A 23543-nucleotide genomic window follows, 5' to 3' on the forward strand; every position below is an offset into this window, starting at 1 on the left:
TCATAATTTTTTTCATTTCACATGCTGAATACTATCATTTACTAAAAAAAAAATGAAAAGTATTTAAAAAAAAAAAAAGGATCGACAGAGATTCCATCCCGGGACCTCTCACATGTGAAGCGAGAGGCATACCACTAGACCGCGGAATCGCTTTACATAAAATCAAGTATATGCAGAACTGAAGTCACATACATGTATATATTCATGTTCGGTATTGTCAAAATTTTACACAATCCATGGTGTTTGATTTATTTAGCCTTTATTAAACAGTTCTAATAGATGTAATAAGAACATAAAGTCCGCCGAGAACCTGTTTTATACGCAATAACTCTCCTCATGCCCCTGTGCTAAAAATAGCGACATGTAATACTATAAATACTATTAAAACAAACGGGGCGGGGCACTTTGAGAGGGGTGAGAGAGGTTCTAGGGAGTTTTGGTGTAAATTATATTGCTTAAGCTCAAAATCTTCTTGAAATATCGCCCGGAAATGATAGTGTTACACACAGACAGAATGTATAAATTTACGACCTTGAACTTTGACCTTTTGACCTCAAAATCAATAGGGGTCTTCATTAGGCCACATGGAGTTGTTATGTAAAATTTCATTGCGATAGCTCAAATGGTTCTAGAGATCTCGTGTTGAAACGAAAGTGTTATAACAGACAGAATTTGCTTATTTATGACCTTGACCTTAGACCTTTTGACCTCAAAATCAATAGCGGTCTTCTTTTGTCCATAGGGAGTTGCTATGCTAAATTTCATTTCAAAAGCTCAAAGGGTTCTCGAGATATCGTGTGGAAACGAAAGCGTTACAGACAGACAGAAAGACGGACGGACAGACGGACGGACGGACAAACCCAAATTAATATCCCCCACTTTTCAAGCGGGGGACAACAAACGGGACGGGTCACTTAGAGAGGGGTAAGATAGGTCTTAGGGAGTTTTGGTATAAAATTACATTGCAAAAGCGCGGAAACGAAAGTGTTATAACAGACAGAATTTGCGAATTTATTACCTTGACCTTTGACCTTTTGACCTCAAAATCAATAGGGTTCTTTTCAAGTCCATAGGGAGTTGCTATGCAAAATTTCATTGCCAACGCTCAAAGGGTTCTCGAGATATCGTGTGGAAACGAAAGCGTTAGAGACAGACAGAATGACGGACGGATGGACAGACCCAAACTAATATCCCCCACTTTTCAAGCGGGGGACAAAAAAAGGATACAAGGGCATGTTGATCACATGAAATAATCTGTTCCAGAAAAGAGTAAAGGAAGTAAACACTGCAGTATTTTGCATCTAATGTAAATCAGCTTGCACAAAATCTAGCTCTCTAGGTATAATCGCACAGTTTCGGATCATGGATCTATCAATCCTTATACAGCCTGACGCCGTGACGTTCGGCAATAATGAGTAACTGCATATGGACTATCTTTACTTCATATAAAATTTATAATATTGTTCGATATTATTGTCCCCCGCTTGAAAAGTGGGGGATATTAATTTTGGTCTGTCCATTCGTCCGTCATTCTGTCTGTCTGTAACGCTTTCGTTTCCACACGATATCTCGAGAACCCTTTGAGCGTTGGCAATGAAATTTTGCATAGCAACTCCCTATGGATTTGAAAAGAACCCTATTGATTTTGAGGTCAAAAGGTCAAAGCTCAAGGTAATAAATTCGCAAATTCTGACTGTTATAACACTTTAGTTTCCGCGCGATATCTCGAGAACCTTTTGAGCTTTTACTATGAAATTTTACATAACAACTCCCTGTGGCCTAAGGAAGACCCCTATTGATTTTGAGGTCAAAAGGTCAAAGTTCAAGGTCGTAAATTCATACATTCTGTCTGTATGAAACACTATCCTTTCCGGGTAATATTTCAAGAAGATTTTGAACTTTTGCAATGTAATTTTAAACCAAAACTCCCTAGGACCTCTCTTACCCCTCTCAAAGTGACACGCCCCGTTTGTTGTGTTAGTATTTATTGTATTACATGTCGCTTTTTTTTTAGCACTGGGGCATGAGGAGAGTTATTACGTATGAAACAAGTTCTCCGTGGACTTTATATTCTTATTACATCTATTAGAACTGTTTAATAAAGATTAAATTAGACACCATTCATTATGTAAAATTTTGACAATATCGAACGTGAATATATACATGTATGTGACTTCAGCTTTACATATGATTTGTGTCAGAGTAAAGCAGTTCGGTGGTTTAGTGGTATGTCTATCGCTTCACATGTTAGAGGGCCCGAGTTCGCATCCCGGACGATCCAATTTATTTATTTTTTTTCGAAATACTTTTTTCGTAACTAAATGATAGTATTAAGCATGTGAAATGAAAAATTTATGAGGTCTGGCTTGTACAAACTCAAAAAATCATCATTACAGTGTGATAGATATACCATATAAAAAGAATCTTCTATACACATAATAAAGAATAAGCAATCAAATCTTTACATCCATATTGGCATATTTTGTGTGTGTTGTGTGTATACATGTATTCTTTTGCCTCAAATCTTTCACTTTTCATACCCATTTCACACATATTCACGTTTACCCCGTTTTCCAGGGGGGGGGGGTCCATGGTAACTTTTTTCTTGTTTTAGTATATACATTTTTTAATCCTGGTAAATTAGCTTGTTCTGCATTTCTACTCTACTGGATCAGTCCATTTATATTCTACGAAAGGGGTGAATCGCTCTTTTCGCGCCAAATGCCAATAGTAAGCTATCTTCGCGCCTTTACCTTGGATTGTTCTATAGTATGAATGGGTATGCTAACTTCCATGGAATTAAATAAAGTTTTACGCAATTTTAATATATTTCTTACGTGCATGTAAATGTGTCCAACGCTTTCGACACTTTTCGTCTTATACATCAGCAATCCTTTAATTCATTAAAAATCTGAATAAATATGTTAGTTTTAAAAGGTATGATATGTTCCGTAAGGGTGAGATATACATCAGCAACAGTTTAATAATTGGATTATAGACCTTTTTGATGAGCCAGCGAAGAAATATACTTACAATTTCGTCCATTGTTTTAAAATAGCAACAGCGCAACTTTCAGATAGCAGTATAATGAACGCGCAATTTTTCTGATAGCAACCGTTTAGGTACTACATCGTGTTCATGTTGAAAAATCGATTGCTTTAGTCAGGCATGCTTTTTAAAAAGCTGTTACTTGTGTATAATTATAAACATTGATTTCAAAAAAACTTTCTTTTATAGTTTTGTTTCGTTTCGGTAGGTTTCGTCCAAGGGGCATAACTCTGTTCAAAGTGGTTCGATCGTACCCAACACAAAACTTGAACTAGATATTCTTATGATAAATTTGTATACCAAATTCCATTTTAATATGTGCAACCTCTGCAAAGAAAATGAACGGAAACTGATGATTGACCGACAGACAGACAGCACCAAAGCAATATGCCCTCCCTTCTTCGCAGAGGGGGGATAAAAAGAAGGGCATGTAAATTAAGCCGAGAAGAAAATTATAAGATAAGACGAAAGCCAACAAATGATACCTACTTTGTGGAATATTGAGAAGATGTCTCATCCAACGCAAGCAAACCAAAGTTAAACCAAATTAAATATCCTTCATTTCTCAGACAAAGAACTGACATTTGATCACCTTCCTTCAGGATACAAGCATATATTTTTTCTAGAACTTTGCAAAAATAATCAAGCGTGTAAGGTGTTATATTCACGATATTAGCTATGTAATGATTTCCCACTTTATTAAAAGCCTCCATTTCCTTATTTGAAAAAACAACATTTTTTAATCATATTCAGTTACATAGTTGAAAGCTATCATGTTCTCCAATATGGCGAGTTATGAACTGTAATTTGTGAGAAATGGCGAGAAGTAAGAAATATAAGTGACAACCTCTATGCTGTAGGCTAAATTTGTCAATTTTAACTTTCTTGAATCTTGAAAATTACCTATATTGACATATCAAGTAACAGGATAATGAATTCAACTCGACACTTTTTCGAGACAATTTCGGAAAAAGTCCCCAAGTCAGATGCAGAATCATTCTATTTAATAAAATTAGATTTTAGAAATGCTTATTTTCGTTAGCATTTGTTTTGTTAGTTCTGTAAGTTTTTACGCCCCTTAACTGAATAGATTGGTCCTCAAACCGCCGACTCTAAATTAAAAGTATAGTAATTAGTTAACAAACATACACCACCCCCACCACCCCCAGTTTTCATATTCTGAAATTGTTTTATCTTGATTTTTTTCTGTTTTCTCGTCTTGGCAAGAAACTTTCATTTTAAACGTAATGTAACGAAGGGAATCATACCTGAATGGTAGATAATATTAAGCCAACATTTCCAGTCAATTCATGTAATCTAATTTCCCCTCCCTATCATTTCAAGAGAAAGAACTGTAGCTGTATGCCTCTTCTAAACTGAAAGATATCTTGTAAAGTATATATCTAGAATTTGTATATGTATATGCTTTTTTGTTGGAAGCCAGACCTGGTTTTCTTATACAGTATTTACTTATTCCAGTGCGTATTATTTTATTGACCTTGTCAATAAATCAGAGGACAACATACGTGTACAGAGAAAGAAATTTTATATTACTTTGTTACAGTAGTTTTTAACCCATAAAAAAGTTTTCCTAACAAGGGTTGAGCTCTGTGTCCGTATTCCGGGTTATTGATTCTGATTAACTGATCATATACAGACCATTGGAATTCCAAGCAAAATACAGATGTCTGTTGAATATTTTATCAATTCTCACCAATCGCAAAAATTATCAAGACCAATGAGTTTTAAATTAAAGGCCATCATGTTTTCCTGCGTGACTTGTAGAATCTTAGAGCACCTTCAGAAAAAATCCATAACAAGGCCATTACTTAGCGTTACACTGTCGGACTATCGACCACCAAACTGATGTAAAAATCCTCCCGTAAAATTGGAGCATTGATATTAGGGGAAGTGATTGATTCAAGAGAGTTCAATAATGTTTTGCATCACTCTTGCAAAATGATGTTTTAATCACAGTAACAAGTCCATAAGCCGACCAGAAGAACTCATTTCCTGGAGAGAGAGGCATGATGAATGTTTATCCAGGACTTTACGCAACATGCGTCGTTGTGATTTGTTGGAGTGTTAAGGCGAACGCCGATTCCTGCTCGTACAACTTTGATGTTTGGTACCCCGATAGGGACACCCAGAGTAGATTACAAGTGATTGAATTGAAAATTTCGAATTTGTCCTCGTATTTTGATTTGGAAATCTTGAAACTTAAACATGCTGACCTTCACGAGCTGAAGTGTATTCAAAATAAGTCCAATCAGCTTGAATTGGAGTTGATAAAATCAAAACTAAAAGAATATAAAGAAAAAGCTGCCAATAATGAATCAAACCAACCTGTCGACTTAAATTTTCGACTTAATGACTTTGCACGACGCTTAACTCATTTAGAAAACAAGCTGTTAAGGAGGACAGACCGGAAGTTGAGATTAAAACAAGAGAGGGCGCTAGAAGATAGCGGTCATGTGACGTTACACACACTTCGCACATCCGTCAGTGATTTGAAATCCGAATGGATTATGATTAAAAGAGACATGTTTGATATACACAAGGAAATAGCCTACCTGAAACGAGACCATAATGATGTTACTAACCTTACCACTCATTTACAAGATAAAACGGCAACTTTAAAGAAATCGGTGAACGATTTCAAAACTTCTCTTGACCATAGTTCACAAACAGTCAGAATTTTAAATTCAAATTTTGACACACTCAAACAAATTGTATCAGCCAAAGATGATGTACAAATGAGAGCAGAGCTTAAGAAGATGTCAACAAAAGTCGGCGACATCGAAAAACAACTCGATGCTTACAAATTAAACGCAAGCTCTTTAACAAAAGCAGTAGAGAAAATCATTTTGACAGCGGCGATTCAAAATAAAAGTGCTGTTCGTATGAAAGCTCCGGAAGCAAACCGGATGTATCCGTCAGGTAACCGGAATGCTTTTTAATCATATTCTTTTGAAAGTTGGTAGCTATTTAAATAATAGTTAGAAATATTTTAGAACTCCGTTTATTATTGTCATTTCATATAAGTTTAACTAGATCTATGTCTATTTTTCTTTGCCGACAAATTGTGCTGCTATTATTTTCAGATTGTGACGATGTTCTAAAATCTGGTCATTCTACAAACGGTGTTTACAGAATACAGCCTCGCGATTCTTCGTACCCTTTCAATGTTTACTGTGACTTTTTTGATGGAAATTTTATAGTGTTTCAAAGACGCGAGGACGGTCTTCAGAATTTTGACAGAAGTTGGTTAGAATACAAATTCGGATTCGGCAGTCTATATGGCGACTTTTGGTTGGGAAACGAATTAATACATTTAATAACGAAGCAAAGGAAATATGGCCTGTTGATTATGATAGAGGACTGGGAGGGAAAGTCCGGTTGGGCCGAGTACTCCAAATTCAGTGTAGAGGACCACAGTAATCAGTATACACTTCGAGTGTCTGGATATACTGGTACTGCGGGGGACTCACTGACTTACCACAATGGAATGAAGTTTAGTACCGAGGACACCGACAATGACCTGAACATGCGCAATTGTGCTGCAGAAAACAGAGCTGGTTGGTGGTTCAATTCTTGTTATCTTAGTAACCTTAATGGGGTCTACCACAAGGGGTGGTATACGCATGCGCAAGCAAAAAATAGTGATGGAGTCGTATGGTTCACATGGAAAGATTCTGAAAAGTATTCCTTAAAGAAGGTTCATATGAAGTTGAAACGTGCATAAAGGGAAGGCAGACTTTTCGTTATGCATGTGTGATCTTGCTGAATTGTAAATGGAATAACTGGTATAGCATCAAGTTCAATAAGTTATAAAATGAGTTTTTAAGAAAATCTTACGAATTCATTCAATGTAACAATATATATATATATATATTTATAGATATAAATATCATAAATGAGGACGTAGCTAACTAAATGAATTGATATCTTTTTGCTCGGCTACGAACTTTGTATCATATTTCAAAAATCATTCTCTAGGCAAAAACGACGTTTTAACCCTGCAAAAAGTATTCCAACTTTGATTACTTGGTTTCGGAGAGGTCCAGAGAATTGACAGTATTAGTATTTGTGTATTAGATTAGAGCTCAAGGGAAGAACAATTCTGCATTAATGAGTTGCCTATTTAATTAAAACTGAAACCATTAGACACTTTGACAAATATTAACATTCAGCATACAGTCAATACAACTTCAATGATGAGTATAATCATTTGACAAACATGTAATAGAATTAATTATTAAAATGCGTTAAAAGGATAGCTGGGCACGACATTAGACGTTATCCAATTTTCTCCGGAAATCAATTATGTTATTTATTTCATAAATGGGAGAAAATCCCCCAGGATCCCAATATGTGGCGCTTAATAACAAATTAATATTTTTACACAGAAAAATGAACATTTCTGAGTAATTCAATTGCGCTTAATCTTTCCAGCGAGACTTTTAAAAGTGTAAAGGTAGAAAATTGGATAACGCTAAAAATATTAAGCTTTGTAAACAATTATTCTGTACATAGACTGTCCGCGTATGAGACGGATGCAGACAGTCGGTGATGGTTTCAGTTTAGGGTTCCGCATTTCTCCGTCCTAGACTTCAGTAACAACTCTCGAAGCTGATCTGTGAACAAGGAAAGTGGAAGCTGAATTAAAGGTCATAAAAATCCAGTTAACAATATTTTAAGGATGGTAGCGGTACAATTTACCTATAGAATACGCTGAAATATCCACGCTATCAGATGGCAAAATCTCTTTGATTTGGTCTAGAAATACAAAAATATGGTCCTAAGATTTAGTTACACTGGATATTCGTTAGAAAATTTCACCAAATAACTTTAAAATGAATGATAAATGTATGGAGTAAATTTATTCTGTAAATTGTTTTATTTATACACATCTCAAATGCCGAATTTGCCTCAAATTTAAGTTATTAAACTCGTAAAATTAATATACAATAAAACTATACCAGTACAATTTTCATCCAGGATTCTTGTTTTGGTTTGTTCCTCCTTAACTTTACTGTCTGTTAAACTCTGCAATATACATTCGATATTCAACAACAAAATATTGCATTTTCTGTTTAGAGGCTTTATCACCGTCCTCCTTGGAAAATGACACGTAATTGACATACTATACCCTTCCTCTCATCTGTAATGGGTAAAAGTGAATGCTCTGAGAATTTTCAATTATTTCATTGGCAAGAATACTGGGAGAAAATTTCCTGTTGCTGTATTTTTCGTTTTCTGGACAGGGGATACTGTAGTTTCGTATTAAAGTTCATTTAATTACGTTTAAAAACTGATATTTTTCTGTTTGTTTAATTTTGTTTTTAATAAATAAATAGAATAATTATGGGATACAAGGGCAGTGTATCAGAGTGCATGGTCGCTGAAAAAAATTATGTGAATATATAGTTGTCATTTATGATGCGTAGAATGTATAAAGTTGTAAATGCGAAACTAAGACACGCGATATGTTTAGAAGAAATCCAGCTGGAAAGTATAAATAAGAAATTTATACAGAGCCAAATACTGCTTTAGAGAGACAGCCTGACTATGTTTATGTCAGTTAACTGTTTAAGGTTATTGTGAACGACATGCAACAAAGCTTTTTGAACCAGAAGTCTCTGTCGAGACTGAAGCTCTACTGGTTTTTACTTATAGCAAAGGAGGAGAAAAGTAGCAGTTGGGAATTGAAACTTTACAACAGCAATGAATAGATTAAGTCTCTTTATGTTCTTAGTGTAGTCTACTTGCATGCCATATTATATTACAATCAGACTAAAACTTTATTTGGGGTAGCATTTTCATAGTATTTTACAGAAATTTCTGTCTTTAGTAATAAGGCAAAAATGTTCATCGAAATAAAAAAAAACGATAAATAGAATTGTGATTCTTAGTGTAGTCTACTTGTGTGCAAAATTATATCGAAATCAGATCAAAACTGTAGGAGGAGTAGCATTTTGAAACGATTTCACAGAAATTTCTATTTTTAGTAACCATGGCAACATCGTTCATCGAAATCGAAATCCGATACACAGATTTATGTATCTTAGTGTAGTCTACTTGTGTCAAATTATTTTGAAATCAGACCAAAACTGTAGGAAGAGTAGCTTTTTGAAACAATTTCACAGAAATTTCTATTTTTAGTAACCACGGCAACAACATTCATCGAAATCAAAAACCGATACACAGAATTATGTATCTTAGTGTAGTCTACTTGTGTCAAATTATTTTGAAATCAGACTAAAACTGTAGGAGGAGTAGCATTTTGAAACAATTTCACAGAAATTTCTATTTTTAGTAACCACAGTAACACCATTCATCGAAATCAAAAACCGATAAATGGAATTATGTATCTTAGTGTAGTTTACGTGTGTGCCAAGTTATATTAAAATCAGACCAAAACTGTAGGAGGAATAGCATTTTGAATAATTGTTTACAGACAGGCGGACAGCTAGAGAGGTAGACAGACAGACGGACGGACACCTGACGCATTACTATCGCATAAGCTCTTTTGGTCTCTGACCAGTAGAGCTAAAAAGCTGAAACTGTTATTTTTTCTTTTATTTTTCCTTAGCCATTTTCAAAACACAATGTCACATGGTCTGGCGTCATGGTGGAGTGGTTTTGAGATTGAAAACATTGTAAATATAAATTCCAATAAAAAAAACGAACACTGATCTAAAAAAAATCTGTCAGCAAGGCATATTATTAAATGATCAGGAATTTTAGTGCTCTCTGATTGGTCTAGACGCCTTTTCCTGAGATGTACCTCATCAAAAGTCAATAATTGTATAAAATATGACCTCCGAAAATTCCAGAGGTAGGACCAAGTGCCTAGGAGGAGTAAGCATCCACCGTTGATCAGTCACAAACCTAACCTAATTAACAAACTTTTTCAGTCTCTGACAGGATGGTTTAATAACTTTCTCTATTATTACATATAAAATGTCAGAGTTATGTGGAAATCACGACTTTGCCGCACTTCTGATATTCTTTCACAAAATGTGACAAAATATCACTTCATAAAATAAACAAAATATATCATTTCATTTTTGAAAATGTAATTATATTTTTACGTCAGGTATATAACAAATATAACTGAATATTTACATTCGCTGTGTTTTTCTACTAAGCCAGTTGTGAAATTGATTTGAAAACCATTTTCGCGTATACTCACGCGTAGAAATATGCACGAAGAAACGTGTGTTAACGTGACGTCACAATAAGGCTACAGCGACGTTAGTAAAAGTATAACGATATAGGGCAGCGAGAAATTGAAATATTGAGTATATTTTGGTGCTTCCAAACACGTAAAACGTTAATATCAGGAATGTTTTTAAGTTTAGTGTGAATTATTGGTGTGTGAATCACACAGACTTGCACGTAGGCATATTTTTCATGAAGAGCTAGCGCGCTTCATGAAATATACCTACGTGACAAGTCTGTGTGATTCACACACCAATAACTCACACAAAACTTAAAAACATTCCTTAATTTAATTTAACAATTAATTAGGAAGGCCACATCGCAAGCATGGAGTGGTGTTCAGTAGACTTTCAGAGGAAAGTGTTACAACCGCAGTATGGATGTTAACGGAAAGACTATTCGCTGCTCATAGAATGCAGTCAGCAAAGAAATTAATTCAAGCATTCGGAGACATACCAAGAATTTAATCAGATTTATTTATCACACTAACAAAGAAAAAAATATTAATTGAGTCATAATAGTCCTTTCTACTGACGAAGAACATAGTAATCGGGCATCTGATCCGGAAAATTCATTTCCATTTTGAAATTGAATACACCTGATGAAACCAAAGAACAAAACCAGCTCTTTTGTTATTACTCGTAAAAACTGATTAAATTAGCTTTCACTCCACTTTTATTTATCAGGGAAAGTTTCAGATATTTTATTTTGTTTCGTATTTTAATTTAATATTTTGTAGCTTCGGGTACAAGATTCTGTAATGACTGATTAGGACAGATTTAATGGGTTTTTTTCTTGATAGAGAGTAAAGGAGATATCAAACTGTGGCTAATTGTGCGGAGATTAGAAATCCTAATTGGAGATCACCATAAAAATGAACATAGAGAAATCAAAATAAAAGACATAAAAGTAACGTGCATTATGTTTTTTGGTTTTACTTCGTCTCGCCTACGATTTTAGTGTAACCACGCCATGAAATAACTTTCATATTGAAGTGCTTTTAATCTTCTTTTGTGTAACAGATTAATTTGGTAAATCTGGTTGAGATTGACAAAATGTTCTCTACTCATTGTTAAATTGTTCATGATAATAATAGACAGTTTTTTAAAAAACCAATAAATCTCTTTTTGAGAATGTGGAACAAGCATTCAGTATCCACATTTTAATTCTCTACTACTAAGTTATCTAGACACGGGATACTCTGTTCAGTCTGCGTAAATGATACATCCTGGCATGATGGAGTTGACCAACAAACAGTGGGTACCTATTCCTCTCATGGACATCTCTGGAATTTCTAGGGAGTAGTTGTTTTATGCTCTTATCATATTGTTAATGTTGAATTTACCAGGGGAGATAAATGCAAAATTATTTACAACATGATAAAAGTTTTGCAGTTTTGCATTCAACATCCCCCCCCGCTCCCTGTAAATTCAATATTTACAACATGATAACAGATTGATTTTTCCAGGGAAGTTATTTACCAAAGCAATAACAATACTTGTACTTAAAACACTAACTTCAGGAAATCATTACTACAGATACCCTTTCCATTGCACATTAGATGAGTCGTACTTTACACTCTGATTCGCAAAAAATAATTATCCTTTTATCTAAAATTTGATCTCACTCTCAAATAACTTGTAAGGAAAGGCATAGACCTCGTTTGTTACGTTTTACCTTTGATTTGTCGCCAAAGTTACCGTCATCTATCCCTGTTGAGGTAGAACTGGGTTTTCCTGCCCCTATAAACTGATTCCCAATGCTTGGTACGCTGGTCGGGGTATCACCCTGTGATCTCTCTACTACCGTCTGAATAGCGCGTCTCTTCTCTTCACCCTTTGTTACTCTCGCGGGAGTGGGGTTTTCTGGATACTGTACGTCCTCTTCCGTCGAGGACCGACTGGAATTATTTGGAGAAGCGAGAATCATGGGTGGATAGTTAATGCAGGACATGTTGATCGGAAGGGGCACCGAATTACAGGGAGAATAGGGCCGACCCGTGAGATACATAGATTTCCACCAGGGGTTATAATGCATGCTAAGAGAGCGCAGAATATCGCCATATGGACCGATCACATTGCTGGGGTAGCTGGACTGGAAAGATGAGTGTGTCATTGGTCTTTCTTGAGTTTCAGTTTCCACCATGGTAGATCCGATATATCTGTTAAATTGGTTTACTCCAGAAGGCATCGACTGCAAATGATCATATGAACATTGGTTGAACTGGCCCATTGGTATTGGCGAAGAGTTTGAGGATGCGGATGAACCTAGACTGTGTTGAGTAGTACGCTTACGACATCCTCCATTAAACATTGACTTCACATCCTCCCAGGCATGCTGGAGAGAATCATTTGGAGAAGGATCACTCAGAAGAAGATGGCGTCTCCATGAGTTAAAGTTTGCTGCGTCTGGGTGACGATAACTGGCTGACGGCGTCTTGTGGTAGTGGAATATAAACTTGTTCGGAGAAAAGAATGAATTGCAGAACGAGCACTTGATGCATTTAGCACGAGAACTGTTGTATCTGGAAGGCAGAAACATTCCTTGACATCCCCAACCGCAGGTATGGTAAACCTTGAATGAAAAATTCTCCGGAAGTTTAGGTGGAGGAATTTCCTCTACGAACGACCTTACTAGTCTCTCAGCCTCCCGCTTGGTGATCAGACCACAGCGCCTGGAGGACACTGGCATCGCGCCTGTCCGTCTCAATATCTCTAGTTGTACAGGTGTGCATTGTAAACAGGTGATTCCAAGCGCAACCCTACGGTTGTGGATCTCATTATAACTAAAGTTTCTGAGTAAAGTATTCGAAATCTGGGCCAGACAGAGTCGTTCTTTGCTTTCCACATACAGACAAACTATAGGGACACCAAACAGAACCACCGAACCCACTTCATTGTCTGCTGGACAAGAAGAAGACGACGATTGCTTTGTGACAAAGTCAGAAGAGTGGTTGTCTTGGTACTGAAAATCCATTTCTGATTTCCTATCCGTGGAATCTTCCGAAGTACCTAAAACATTACCAAAACAATTTAATAATCTTGTAACATTCTCATGCTATTAACATTTTGGTCCCAACTAGAACTAGGACTTTTGATGTATTTGACAAAACAGTTTGACGACGCCTCATCATATTCAAGATAAGAAGGAAAGGTATTATAACTTTCAATTTACATGTATGACAAGCTTACCAAAAACCTGGATGGTGGACACGGGGGGAGGGGGGGGGCATGGAATTTATAATTTGGCAAGTTGCCTGCTGCTAACACTTTACCTGGTAGAAACCCATCAGTAAACGATTTTCAAAGATTTGTTGAATTTTCAATATCTGATGAACTTGACGCAAACTTGGGGAATAGGAAAGTGATTTAGGATTTACAATTTTGGTACAAGGCTGAGTGTAAATTATAAATATAAAACTAGTATTTGAGTTAGATATCTAAAAGGAAGGATGAATTGTTTCAAGATGTTTTGTTTTATCAGTATGCAGAAAACCTTGGGTCTGAACACTGGACTTGGGGAATATTTAAATGTACTAATCATATAAACAGTTTAACCATTAAATAAAGACTTGAAAAATATAAAAACAAAAATCCACGCGTAATTTCTGTTATGAAAAAAGGCAAAACACGAACATCAGGAAATGCCAGAATTTGCATAAGGTGCCTAGGACTTAGAAATATCCCACATAGACCGGAAAAGAAACAATTTATGGTTAGGTGTTTTAAATTTGACCAATTATGCTCCACCTTGGACCCAGGAGCCATGAATTTACCATATTGGTAAAGAATTAGTTTTTATTTTTTGCTTTAAAGCAATGGGGAAAATGAAACATATGGAGATAACGAACGGTATTCAAGTTAAAAAAAAAAATCCATAAAACAATACAAAATAGGAACAGAGAAACACGGAACTCCAAAACAATAGAGGTGGGATCAGGTTCCATGGAGGAGTGAGCATCCCCTGCCGATCGGTCACACCCGCCGTGTACTCCTTGTTATGATGGAGAAATAACGGAAAATCCGTCGTCAATTCAGTGTATAAATAATGGACTAATAATTAGTATGAAAAACGTCAGTCAGCATTTGACTCAACGATAAATTGTATTTGCTGACAATGTCATTGTATCGACCATAGAACTTATGAAATGATGACTTTAAACGAGCCTGCTGATCTTCTTGTTTCATCAACTTGTTTATTAATAATTTACTTCGTTTTAGAAATTGTTTGGAGAGCATGGTTTTGCGTATATAAGCTCCGTATGCAGGTGATGAAGGTATCTTGCTGCATAAGTAAGGGAAGTTAACGATTGAAAACTTTAAGTCATCACGTTTATCATAGAGCTTGGCTGTTAGTTTACCATGTACGTCTTTTTCAAGTAAAATTTTCGAATATGAAACAGATGTGTCAGACTGTGGTATATTTTATCACAAGCTCACCAGGATGTATCGTATCGACATAAAAATGGAAATTGTCATTGTTAAATGACAATACGTCGTCGAAATATCTAAATATAGAGTTGAAGGCCACAGCAAATGTTTTATTCTTTTAACGCATACGATTTTGGACAAATTCTATTTCATATGAATACAAATATAGGTCTGCTAAAACGGGGTGCAATTGGTTCCCATGGGAATTCCAATAGATTGTTGGAAGACCTGGTTTCCAAAAACAACATTGTGGATCAGAAACTCAAGAATCTTATTAATGTCAACTTCAGAGTACTTGTGTGTACGATCCGAATGTTTTGGTTTTTTTTTACCAAATAATTTTGCAAATGACCAATGACAAGGTAGGTAAATTTACGAGTTCAGTTGTTATTGAAAAAGCAGCTCTCAATAATATCGAAGAGTCTTAACTTTAATTAATTTATCGTGGGGAATAGTTGTGTATAAAGCTAGAAAAGTCGTAAGTTTTTAAGCTGTTAATTTTGGTAAAATCTTATGTTTTCAAATTGTCCAAAACTCCCTTGGAATTTTTATATATCCACATCTTATTTACACCACTTCTTGAATATATTGTTGCACAGTACTCTTGTATTGTTAGTATCAACAGTAGACATTATAATTACGAACATCTTCAGTTTTTAAATATTATTACACTGTATATTGATTGATTGATTCTATGGTTGTATAACATCCATCTCGAGAATTCATCAGTCATATGGAGACGCCACCACTTGCCGCTGGAGACCTATGCTCGGCACTTAGGGCCATTGAGCAGTAAGGGATCTTTTCCGTGTCAGCGCCTACTGCAACATAGGACCTTGGTTTATACGGTTTCATCCGAATGATCCGTCTTCACGTCCCAAAGTGGGATTTGAACCTACGACGTAAGGATCAACTCCTTACTTTGAGACTCTAGAGCAGACGCTCTAACCACTGCGCAACGCCGGCGACCTGATTATTTATTATTCTCGAAATATAACAGCTATGCTAAACAGAAGTAGTAAAATGTCTCCATTTGGGCAAAATTCCATACTCTATTTCAATATCATTTTATGAATTAACCTTTTTTCATGTAGATTAGGAAGACGACTTTATAATGTTTCTAATTATTTGATTCTTTTCTTATCAAGATTGGTCTCAAAGTTGTGGGGCCCTAATGAATAAAGGTCTTAAAGTTCAAATACTGATAATAAATGAAAAAACAAAGGTCATGGATTGATACAAATTGTTAACACTGTTTATCATTTTGACATTTTTGTCTGCAACTCCCAAATAACAAATTACACTTTTGATGTGCATGTGATTGAGGCGCGTGCATTCCCGCGTTAAATTGATGATATCAATGTATTCATACTGCCACGGTCGTTAGATCGATGATAGCAAAATATGGTGGGAAATAAAAGCCGATTGCCTCCAAACACCAAGGGAGGGCTGGCGCTAAAATTACTGGAATATATTTTAGTCTGAACGCTTAAATTAAGTGGTGAGTGAAAGCATTTGAGTCCGGCTGATACTAGAAGTAATGATCTTGGGAAGGAAACCTACTCCTGATTAAATTCTCTCCGTTAATTGTATGTTTTGAATTTCTTTTGATCACGTTAATAAAGAAATGAATATCTCATAAAAGAAGGTGATCAGATTTTCACGGCGAAACATTTGTCATTACCTACAAATGAATTTGTAGTCATCATAGACAGTTTTCCCTAAGCGCCATTACTTTTGTTCGTTTATTTTTCATCATACAAATTAGTTTTATTGTAATTTTAAATTCTCAATGGTACTTGCTCCGTTCTTTGGTTACTTTCCTCACGATTTCTTTCTTAGTTTTTATTTAAATTGTGCTGAAAATAAATAATATTGAATGGTATTTTCCCGACGTTTTTATATAAATTTGTCTTATGAGATAGAAAATTTAGGTGAAACGCACTTTTTATCTATATAAACTGTATTTCTTTGACGTGAAAAATCTTTTTTTTAAAACGTTTAAAAAAAAATTACAATCTAACGTAAATATTCGACATTCATAATCCTTGCGTCAAAAGAGACGGATAGATTTAGCTATAACACAATGTTTTAAGAAGAGAAAAGAAGAGAAGAGAAGAGTCTTCTCTGATATTCATCTTAAAGCCACAACAATGTATCTAAACAAATTCAAAAATAGTTTTCAATAAATTAATTTCAAGTGCATGAACATTATAGGTTCTTGTAAATCACTATAAGAATTTTATTTCTCATTCTATAGAAAATAAAATTCTGTTTTAATACTCATTTATTAAAGGATTAGAAAACATTTTGGATTTATTTTCTTGTTGACGTATTAATCGGCAATAATTTAAGTCTGTCAAGTTTTATTGAAAATGAAAAGCATATTTATGACTTTTTATTGCCCAAAATAGGTGTTTTATTTCAAATTACTCTAATTGAAGACTAACTGAAATGAAAAAATCAATTCTTCATTATCTTCTGAACAATGTTAGAGGCTTAAAAAACTATAAAAGACAATTAAGACTTGATTTACTGCATTTAATATTTTTAAATCGTAATTTATACACGGGAACATATATAACGTATTTGCTGGTCCAATCTACAATACCTGTACATGTCTATCGTTTGTTTTCAAATTCAATGAAGGTACGGTAGATCAATTTTTCCATGATCTAAAATGATAATTTTTAAACTGAAAAATAATTGTGGTAAATTATAAATTTTTAAAAAGTCACTTAGTTTTTGAACAATTTTTTTTCAAATTTAGACACAAAACAAAACATTTTACAGATAATTTTGAAGTGAAAATATAGAAGAACTAAAGAACGAAAAGTGTTTAAAATTTGAAAATATTGTTAAACTGCTATAACAGGGAGCGATTGATTCCCATGGATACAGTGTTGGAATACTCCGAAAAGCACATATATTGTAAACCAGGGTCCCTTTTTACAAAAAGAATTTACCACTAAGACTTAAAACTTTAGTTGATTGTAAAATTTTGCAAAATAAATGATTCTGCCAACATGAAAGTAACTTTTTAATACCCTTTTAAAAAGAAGATTTTTTTTATTATTGAGAATAATATAGTTACATTTTGGTAATAAGCCGTAAATTCTTTTGTAAAACGGCCCCCAGAAACTCAAGCTTCTCTTTAATAGCAATTTCAGAGTACTTCTATGTACAATTCCGAATTTTTCCCAAAAACTTCTGCAAATGCCCATTGCCAAGGTAAATTAATTACGATTTCTATGTTTACCGAAAAAAGCAGTTGTTATTGATGACAAAATCCTGGCAAAATGGTTGTATATTATATATACAATTAAATATGTTTCTTCTTCAAACGGTTGTTAAAAAAATAAAGAAAATTAAATTTTGTCAGGGATGTAGAATCAACATAGGGATGAAAATGCATGTGAATTGATTAACGTCAATGATTTGTATAAATGTTGAACAATGTACATGTAAAGAAAGTATGTTGAAAACAAACAATCAATGTCGTTTTTATCTTTCTGTGTATACATTGACAGTTAGCCATTTATGGTGAGAACCTCGTAAGTTGTTAGAACTTGTGTTCAAACCATTTGTATATTATCTAAACAATTAAATATGTTCAAACAAAAAATGAATTGAAGGTCATAACAAAAATTTTTCCTTTTTAATAGAAGTTAAAAAGAAATGTTTTCGTCATCATATGAATACAAAAAAAGATCCTTTTACAAGCCTTGTAAATTCCAACATATTCCTGGAAGGCTACATAGATATTTTTAATTAGAGAGCTTCGGCACCTTTTAACTATCAACGTCGGAGTACTTATGTGTCCATTGTTTTATAACAAAATAATTTTGCAAATGACCAATGACAAAATAAGTTAAATTACGGGTTCCATATTTTTGAAGAAATAGACCCTGTCTTTGATATTTAAGGGCCTGGATTTTAATCTTACGAAATATTTTGTATAAAGTGTTGTGAAGTCAGTCGTATATTTGATAGAAAAATTATTGGTACGAAAAGAAAGGGTTTAAACTTTTTTTGTGATCGGCTATATTTCTTGAAACCCATTGATTCAAACTTTTACAGATGTTTCATATGTTTTGTCACATTATATTTTTCTTGAATAATTCTGAACAAACCTCGGGAATTTCCGGAAATTCACATTTTATGCCTTAGCTGTTCAGATTTGCTTCGATTCTTTTGATTGATCAATGTTTGTTTTCTTCGCTGTTTTTTATTCTTTATTTGTCTAATTGTAACTAATTGATCATATATCTCTATGTGCTTCTGGTTAATTTTCAATTTCTAAATAGCAGTTAATATTTGTACCTTCGAGAGAAGAAAAGTGATGAAGAGATATTTCGAACTCTGACTGAAATCTTTATGGTAATTTCAGTAATTACATGTAGTTGTTATTCTGGTTTTTCTTCCTCAAGAAATACGAAATCTCCTGTAATATTGTTTTTCTTAATTTTTTTCAAGGGGTGAGGGATGGGGGTGGGGTTCGAAAAACAAAAGCTTGATTCCCAGAACTTCTTATATTTAACGCAGGTGCAAAACCGTCTTTTTAAATATGTTTAATTGTGTCGTGACTCCTGACCCTTCAGGACATACGCAGTGTACCTTACCTACTTTTTCAAGATATTCTTAATTTAAGATGATAGTGCTGTCAGATGTTCGTAGCATTACAAGGGGTTTTGAAAAAATATCAAGTAATGAAAATTCTTATATAATTAAAAAAAAAAAATATGCAAAAAATACTAAGCATATCTTCTTAGTATTTTGTATATCCAAACTTGTTTTAAAAGAAGTGTACAATAACATATACATGTATTAATATGGACAATAAAATGTAGCACACAGTTCCTTCAAGTATTGGAATTCTTCAACTCCAGGGGAAAATTTGATTAAGTTCAAACTATGTTGTGTATGTCCTAAAATAAAAAAAAATAATAAATAAAATTTCGTTTTTAATATAGTATCAAGAAACAAAATATATAATATTCATTTTTAATCAGAAATTATGTTCCAAAAGTCTAAAATCTGTAAAATATTCAGAATTAAAACCTCCAATAAAATTTGTTTCATTTTCTTTATTATTTCAAGAGATATACAAATTTAATAGCTTGAATTAAATCTGTTCTGATTTTATCATCTTATCACCTAATTTTGGTACAAACATTTTCTGTTTTAAAAATCTAATATTAAAACAGAATGGATGCTCTACTCATAATTTTAGATTCATATTGATAAGAAACATGAAGTACTAATAAAATAGGTTCATGTGCCACACCAGTTTCTGCTCAATTTGTTACATGTATTTAGAAATAAAGCATGAAATTACTATAATTTATTGTTGCCTTCTTCAATAGCTTTCCAGGTACAATGAACCATAATTTTAGAGATAAACACAGTTGCGCGGGTATAAATGTCTTACGACTACCTCTTGTTCTGTACTTGTTTATGGTGGTAAATACAATACAAACTACATGTATGAAGTTCATGAAACGATAAGGCTGAAGAACCACAAAGGAATACTTTAAAAAGGCTGTAAAGTGTCATTTGTCTATAATTCTCAAAGGCAAGTGCACTGTAGAAAAATGTGTAATTTGTTATTTCAATTGTGAAGAGAGTCCACTCTGGATATTCCAAAAAAAATTTGGTCGTGTTGTGGTGTGAAATGGAAATGGAAAGCAGACAGTATCAAAAAGACGTCAATGGTAATCTAAAAACCAAGCTCTATGATAAACATTATGACTTTGAATTAAATTCCAGGCTTTTTTATATCACTGACGACTGCTTTTTCAATAAAAATGGAACTAGTAAATTTACTTACTTAATCATTGGTCATTTGCAAAAATATTTTGTTAAAACATATTCTGAATGCACATACAAGTACTCTGAAGTTGACATAAAAGAGATGCTTAAGTTTTTGATTGATAATATCTACGTGGTTTTCCAACAATCTATTGGAATCCCCATGGGTACCAATTGCGCTCCGTTATTAGCAAACCTATTTTTGTATTCATATGAAGCAGAATTTCTGCAAAATCTTATGCGTGAAAAGAAGAAAACACTTGCTGTAACCTTCAACTCGACATTTAGATATATCGACGACGTACTGTCAATTAACAATGGTAATTTCCATTTCTATGTAGATATTATACATCCTGGTGAGCTAGAGATAAAAGATACCACAGAGTCTGACGCATCTGTTTCCTACTTGGATAATTTACTTGAAAAAGACATTAATGGTAATCTAACAACCAAGCTTTTCTATCGTCAACTTCCCATATTTATGCAGCAATAAACCTTCATCACCTGCATACGGAGTGTATATATCTCAGTTGATTCGATACGCAAGAGCATGCTCTACGTATGAACAATTTCTAAAACGTGGTAAAGTATTGTCAAACAAGTTGATGAAAATAGAAAATCAGCAGTTTCATTTAAAGTCATCATTTCGTAAGTTCTATGGTCGGTACAATGATCTTGTCTGCAAATACAACTTATCATTGAGTCAAATGCTGACTGATGTTTTTCATACTAATTGTTGGGCCATTTTTATACACTGAATTGACGACGGATTTTCCGTTATTTCCCGATCATGACAAAGAGCAAACGGCGGGTGTGACCGGTCGGCACTGCCGCAGGGAATGCTCACTCCTCCATGGCACCTGATCCCACCTCTATTGTTTTAGAGATTCGTGTTTGCTCTGCTCCCTTTTTGTATTGTTTTATGGACTTTTTTTATCTTGAAAATTGTTCGTTATCTAGATATGTTTCATAATACAGCTGGTGTACCATCTGTACAGAAAAAAATCAGATAGTCAGCATATCTGTCAAATGGACACTTACCTATACCTTCGGGTCACAAAACTATTACTAGAAGTATGCTTTTTGTACTGAATTCTATTTTCTTTGTTTAATGCAAAAATAAGCTGCAAAGCCTATCTTAACCAAAATGTCTATCTAGTTTTCCAAGATTTACAAATCTTCGAATCTAAATATATTTATATAAGTTTTTCTTACAATAACCACTATAAAGTGAAATCACAATTTTGTAAAATGACAGACTCTAGAACTTTTCATTTAAACCATATTTCAAGAATTTTGAGAATGTTTTGGAAAAAATATCATTGTGGAAATACCTTTCTTAACACCCTTTTTAATGAATAATTTTAAAGTCTTTGACAAAAATAAATCAAAACTCTATTTTTGCAGGATAAACAATTGGTTCAAAATATTTTTTCAATAGATACATGTATATATACAATGCCTTTTCCGTATGTAAGTAAAAGTTATTTCCAAGAAAAGATATTTTTACTCGTGAAAATTATCAATGTAAAAGAAATTAAAGTGGAATTTCACAACATTTTTAAACCTTATTTAAAGCATATATACAGAGTTGATGTTCTTGGTAGAAGCACAACCTATATTCGTTGAAATTACAAAACACAGTAAAATATCAAATAGATTCACACCATAAATGTTTGGAAATGTAATTTTCTTCGATTTCTTTATTGAATTACTTGGATGCTTAAGAACTTAATATCAAGTTAAAACCTGAAATTGCCCAACTTTGCATGGTTAAGAGTTGAACATTATTTCTTTCTTACATACTTTTTTATTAAGCTCTACGTAAGACAACAAAATTATCTATACTGATTTACTAATTCTGTTATTATTTACATCGAGTATTAGAACTGCAAATGTCGTAACAAAAATACATTCTTTTAATTGACTTATAATTCGTATTAAGAAATATTTCGGATGATTATATTGACAAAGTGTTTTTACTCGTATATAACACTATAATAAAAAATAAAAATATATATACATATATTTTTGTATTTTTTCTATTTACTGAACATTCTGCTTATTTTTTAAATATAGATCTGTGAAATAAATTGTGTTTTTCAAACACTGAACAATTATCAATGCATGGATAATTACTATGAAATTTGGGCGGTTGTAAGTAAATGTACAAAAGTTGTAAAATGCCCATTAAATTAATTTCAAATGTTTCCTTCAGATAAATTAAAGTAATTTAGTAGTTCACCTTCTTGAGGTTCTCTCGATGACTCTTATGAAATATTTCTGTATACTTTTCTCTTGTTTAAGATTTTTTCCTTACCTTTTCTCTCTTCCCATGGAGACATCATGATATTATGGCTGTTCTCCATCAAAACGATTCTCTCATAAACTTGCCTATGAACTACGGTTTGGGATGATAATTGAAGAGAAATTTCATTTGTTTTATAATATTCCTCATCATATGATTCCCCATTCATTAGTTGGCTACTGCGCGTGTCTCCATTGTGCCGAGAAAACTAGTGACAGATTGAGAACACGCCCCTTTCTCTTTTACAGTGGGGTTTCTGGATGAAGTAACAAATTTTATATTACAAGGAGTTTTACGACAAAGCTATCTGTGTAAATCTGTAAGATTTAAAAAGCAGATATGTATTTATTTATTTTCAAATCTCAGAAATCAAATGAATTATACATTTTTACAAAAAGAAAAAGTGAACTGCCGAGGAAAATTACACAGCGATATTTTTAAAATTGAAATAAAATCTTCCTTACCTATAAAACAAATTTATTTCTCTTTCTTTCCAAACATGTTTAAAATTCAAATAAGAAACACAAAAGATGAAACTATCAAATATTATTATATAAAAGCACGAAAAACGGAGGTTCTGCAAACAGACATGTACAAAAAATTACATGCAAAATGATATTGCTTATTTTCAGCATTAAATATTGCATTACACGATTTTGAATATTGTTATAATATTTTTTTTCAAACACCTAATGATAATACATGTTTTTTATATACAA

The 23543-nt window shown here is 33.6% G+C and overlaps 2 protein-coding genes across 2 annotated transcripts; one reads left to right on the forward strand and one right to left on the reverse strand.

The window, feature by feature from the left end:
* Positions 1-4961: 4961 nt before the first annotated feature.
* Positions 4962-7099, forward strand: LOC134233840 (fibrinogen-like protein 1). Its single transcript, XM_062715890.1, has 2 exons — positions 4962-5988; positions 6153-7099. The coding sequence occupies exons 1-2, from the start codon at positions 5076-5078 to the stop codon at positions 6791-6793; spliced, it is 1554 nt and encodes a 517-aa protein (XP_062571874.1). The 5' UTR covers positions 4962-5075; the 3' UTR covers positions 6794-7099.
* An 831-nt stretch (positions 7100-7930) lies between these two features.
* On the reverse strand, positions 7931-22861 carry LOC134233830 (SKI family transcriptional corepressor 1 homolog-B-like). The gene is made up of 4 exons (XM_062715880.1): positions 22837-22861; positions 11953-13286; positions 8031-8097; positions 7931-7935 (listed from the first exon to the last, which is right to left on the reverse strand). Exons 1-4 carry the CDS (start codon positions 22859-22861, stop codon positions 7931-7933), a joined length of 1431 nt encoding a protein of 476 aa, XP_062571864.1.
* Between the last annotated feature and the right edge of the window lie 682 nt (positions 22862-23543).

This window comes from Saccostrea cucullata, unplaced genomic scaffold (assembly GCF_032062105.1).
Source record: "Saccostrea cucullata isolate Sc308-1 unplaced genomic scaffold, CSIRO_AGI_Scuc_v1 ctg224, whole genome shotgun sequence".
Lineage (NCBI taxonomy): Eukaryota > Metazoa > Mollusca > Bivalvia > Ostreida > Ostreidae > Saccostrea > Saccostrea cuccullata.

Bases quoted from the DNA above. Each gene is read 5' to 3' on its own strand.
- LOC134233840 (XM_062715890.1), top strand. From the start codon at position 5,076: ATGATGAATGTTTATCCAGGACTTTACGCAACATGCGTCGTTGTGATT. The intron at 5,989-6,152 runs GTAACCGGAATG...TATTATTTTCAG, and splicing joins AAACCGGATGTATCCGTCAG to ATTGTGACGATGTTCTAAAA.
- LOC134233830 (XM_062715880.1), bottom strand. From the start codon at position 22,861: ATGTCTCCATGGGAAGAGAGAAAAG. The intron at 13,287-22,836 runs GTAAGGAAAAAA...GTAATGTTTTAG, and splicing joins TCCATGGGAAGAGAGAAAAG to GTACTTCGGAAGATTCCACG. The intron at 8,098-11,952 runs GTAAAACGTAAC...TGTATATTGCAG, and splicing joins ACTTTGGCGACAAATCAAAG to AGTTTAACAGACAGTAAAGT.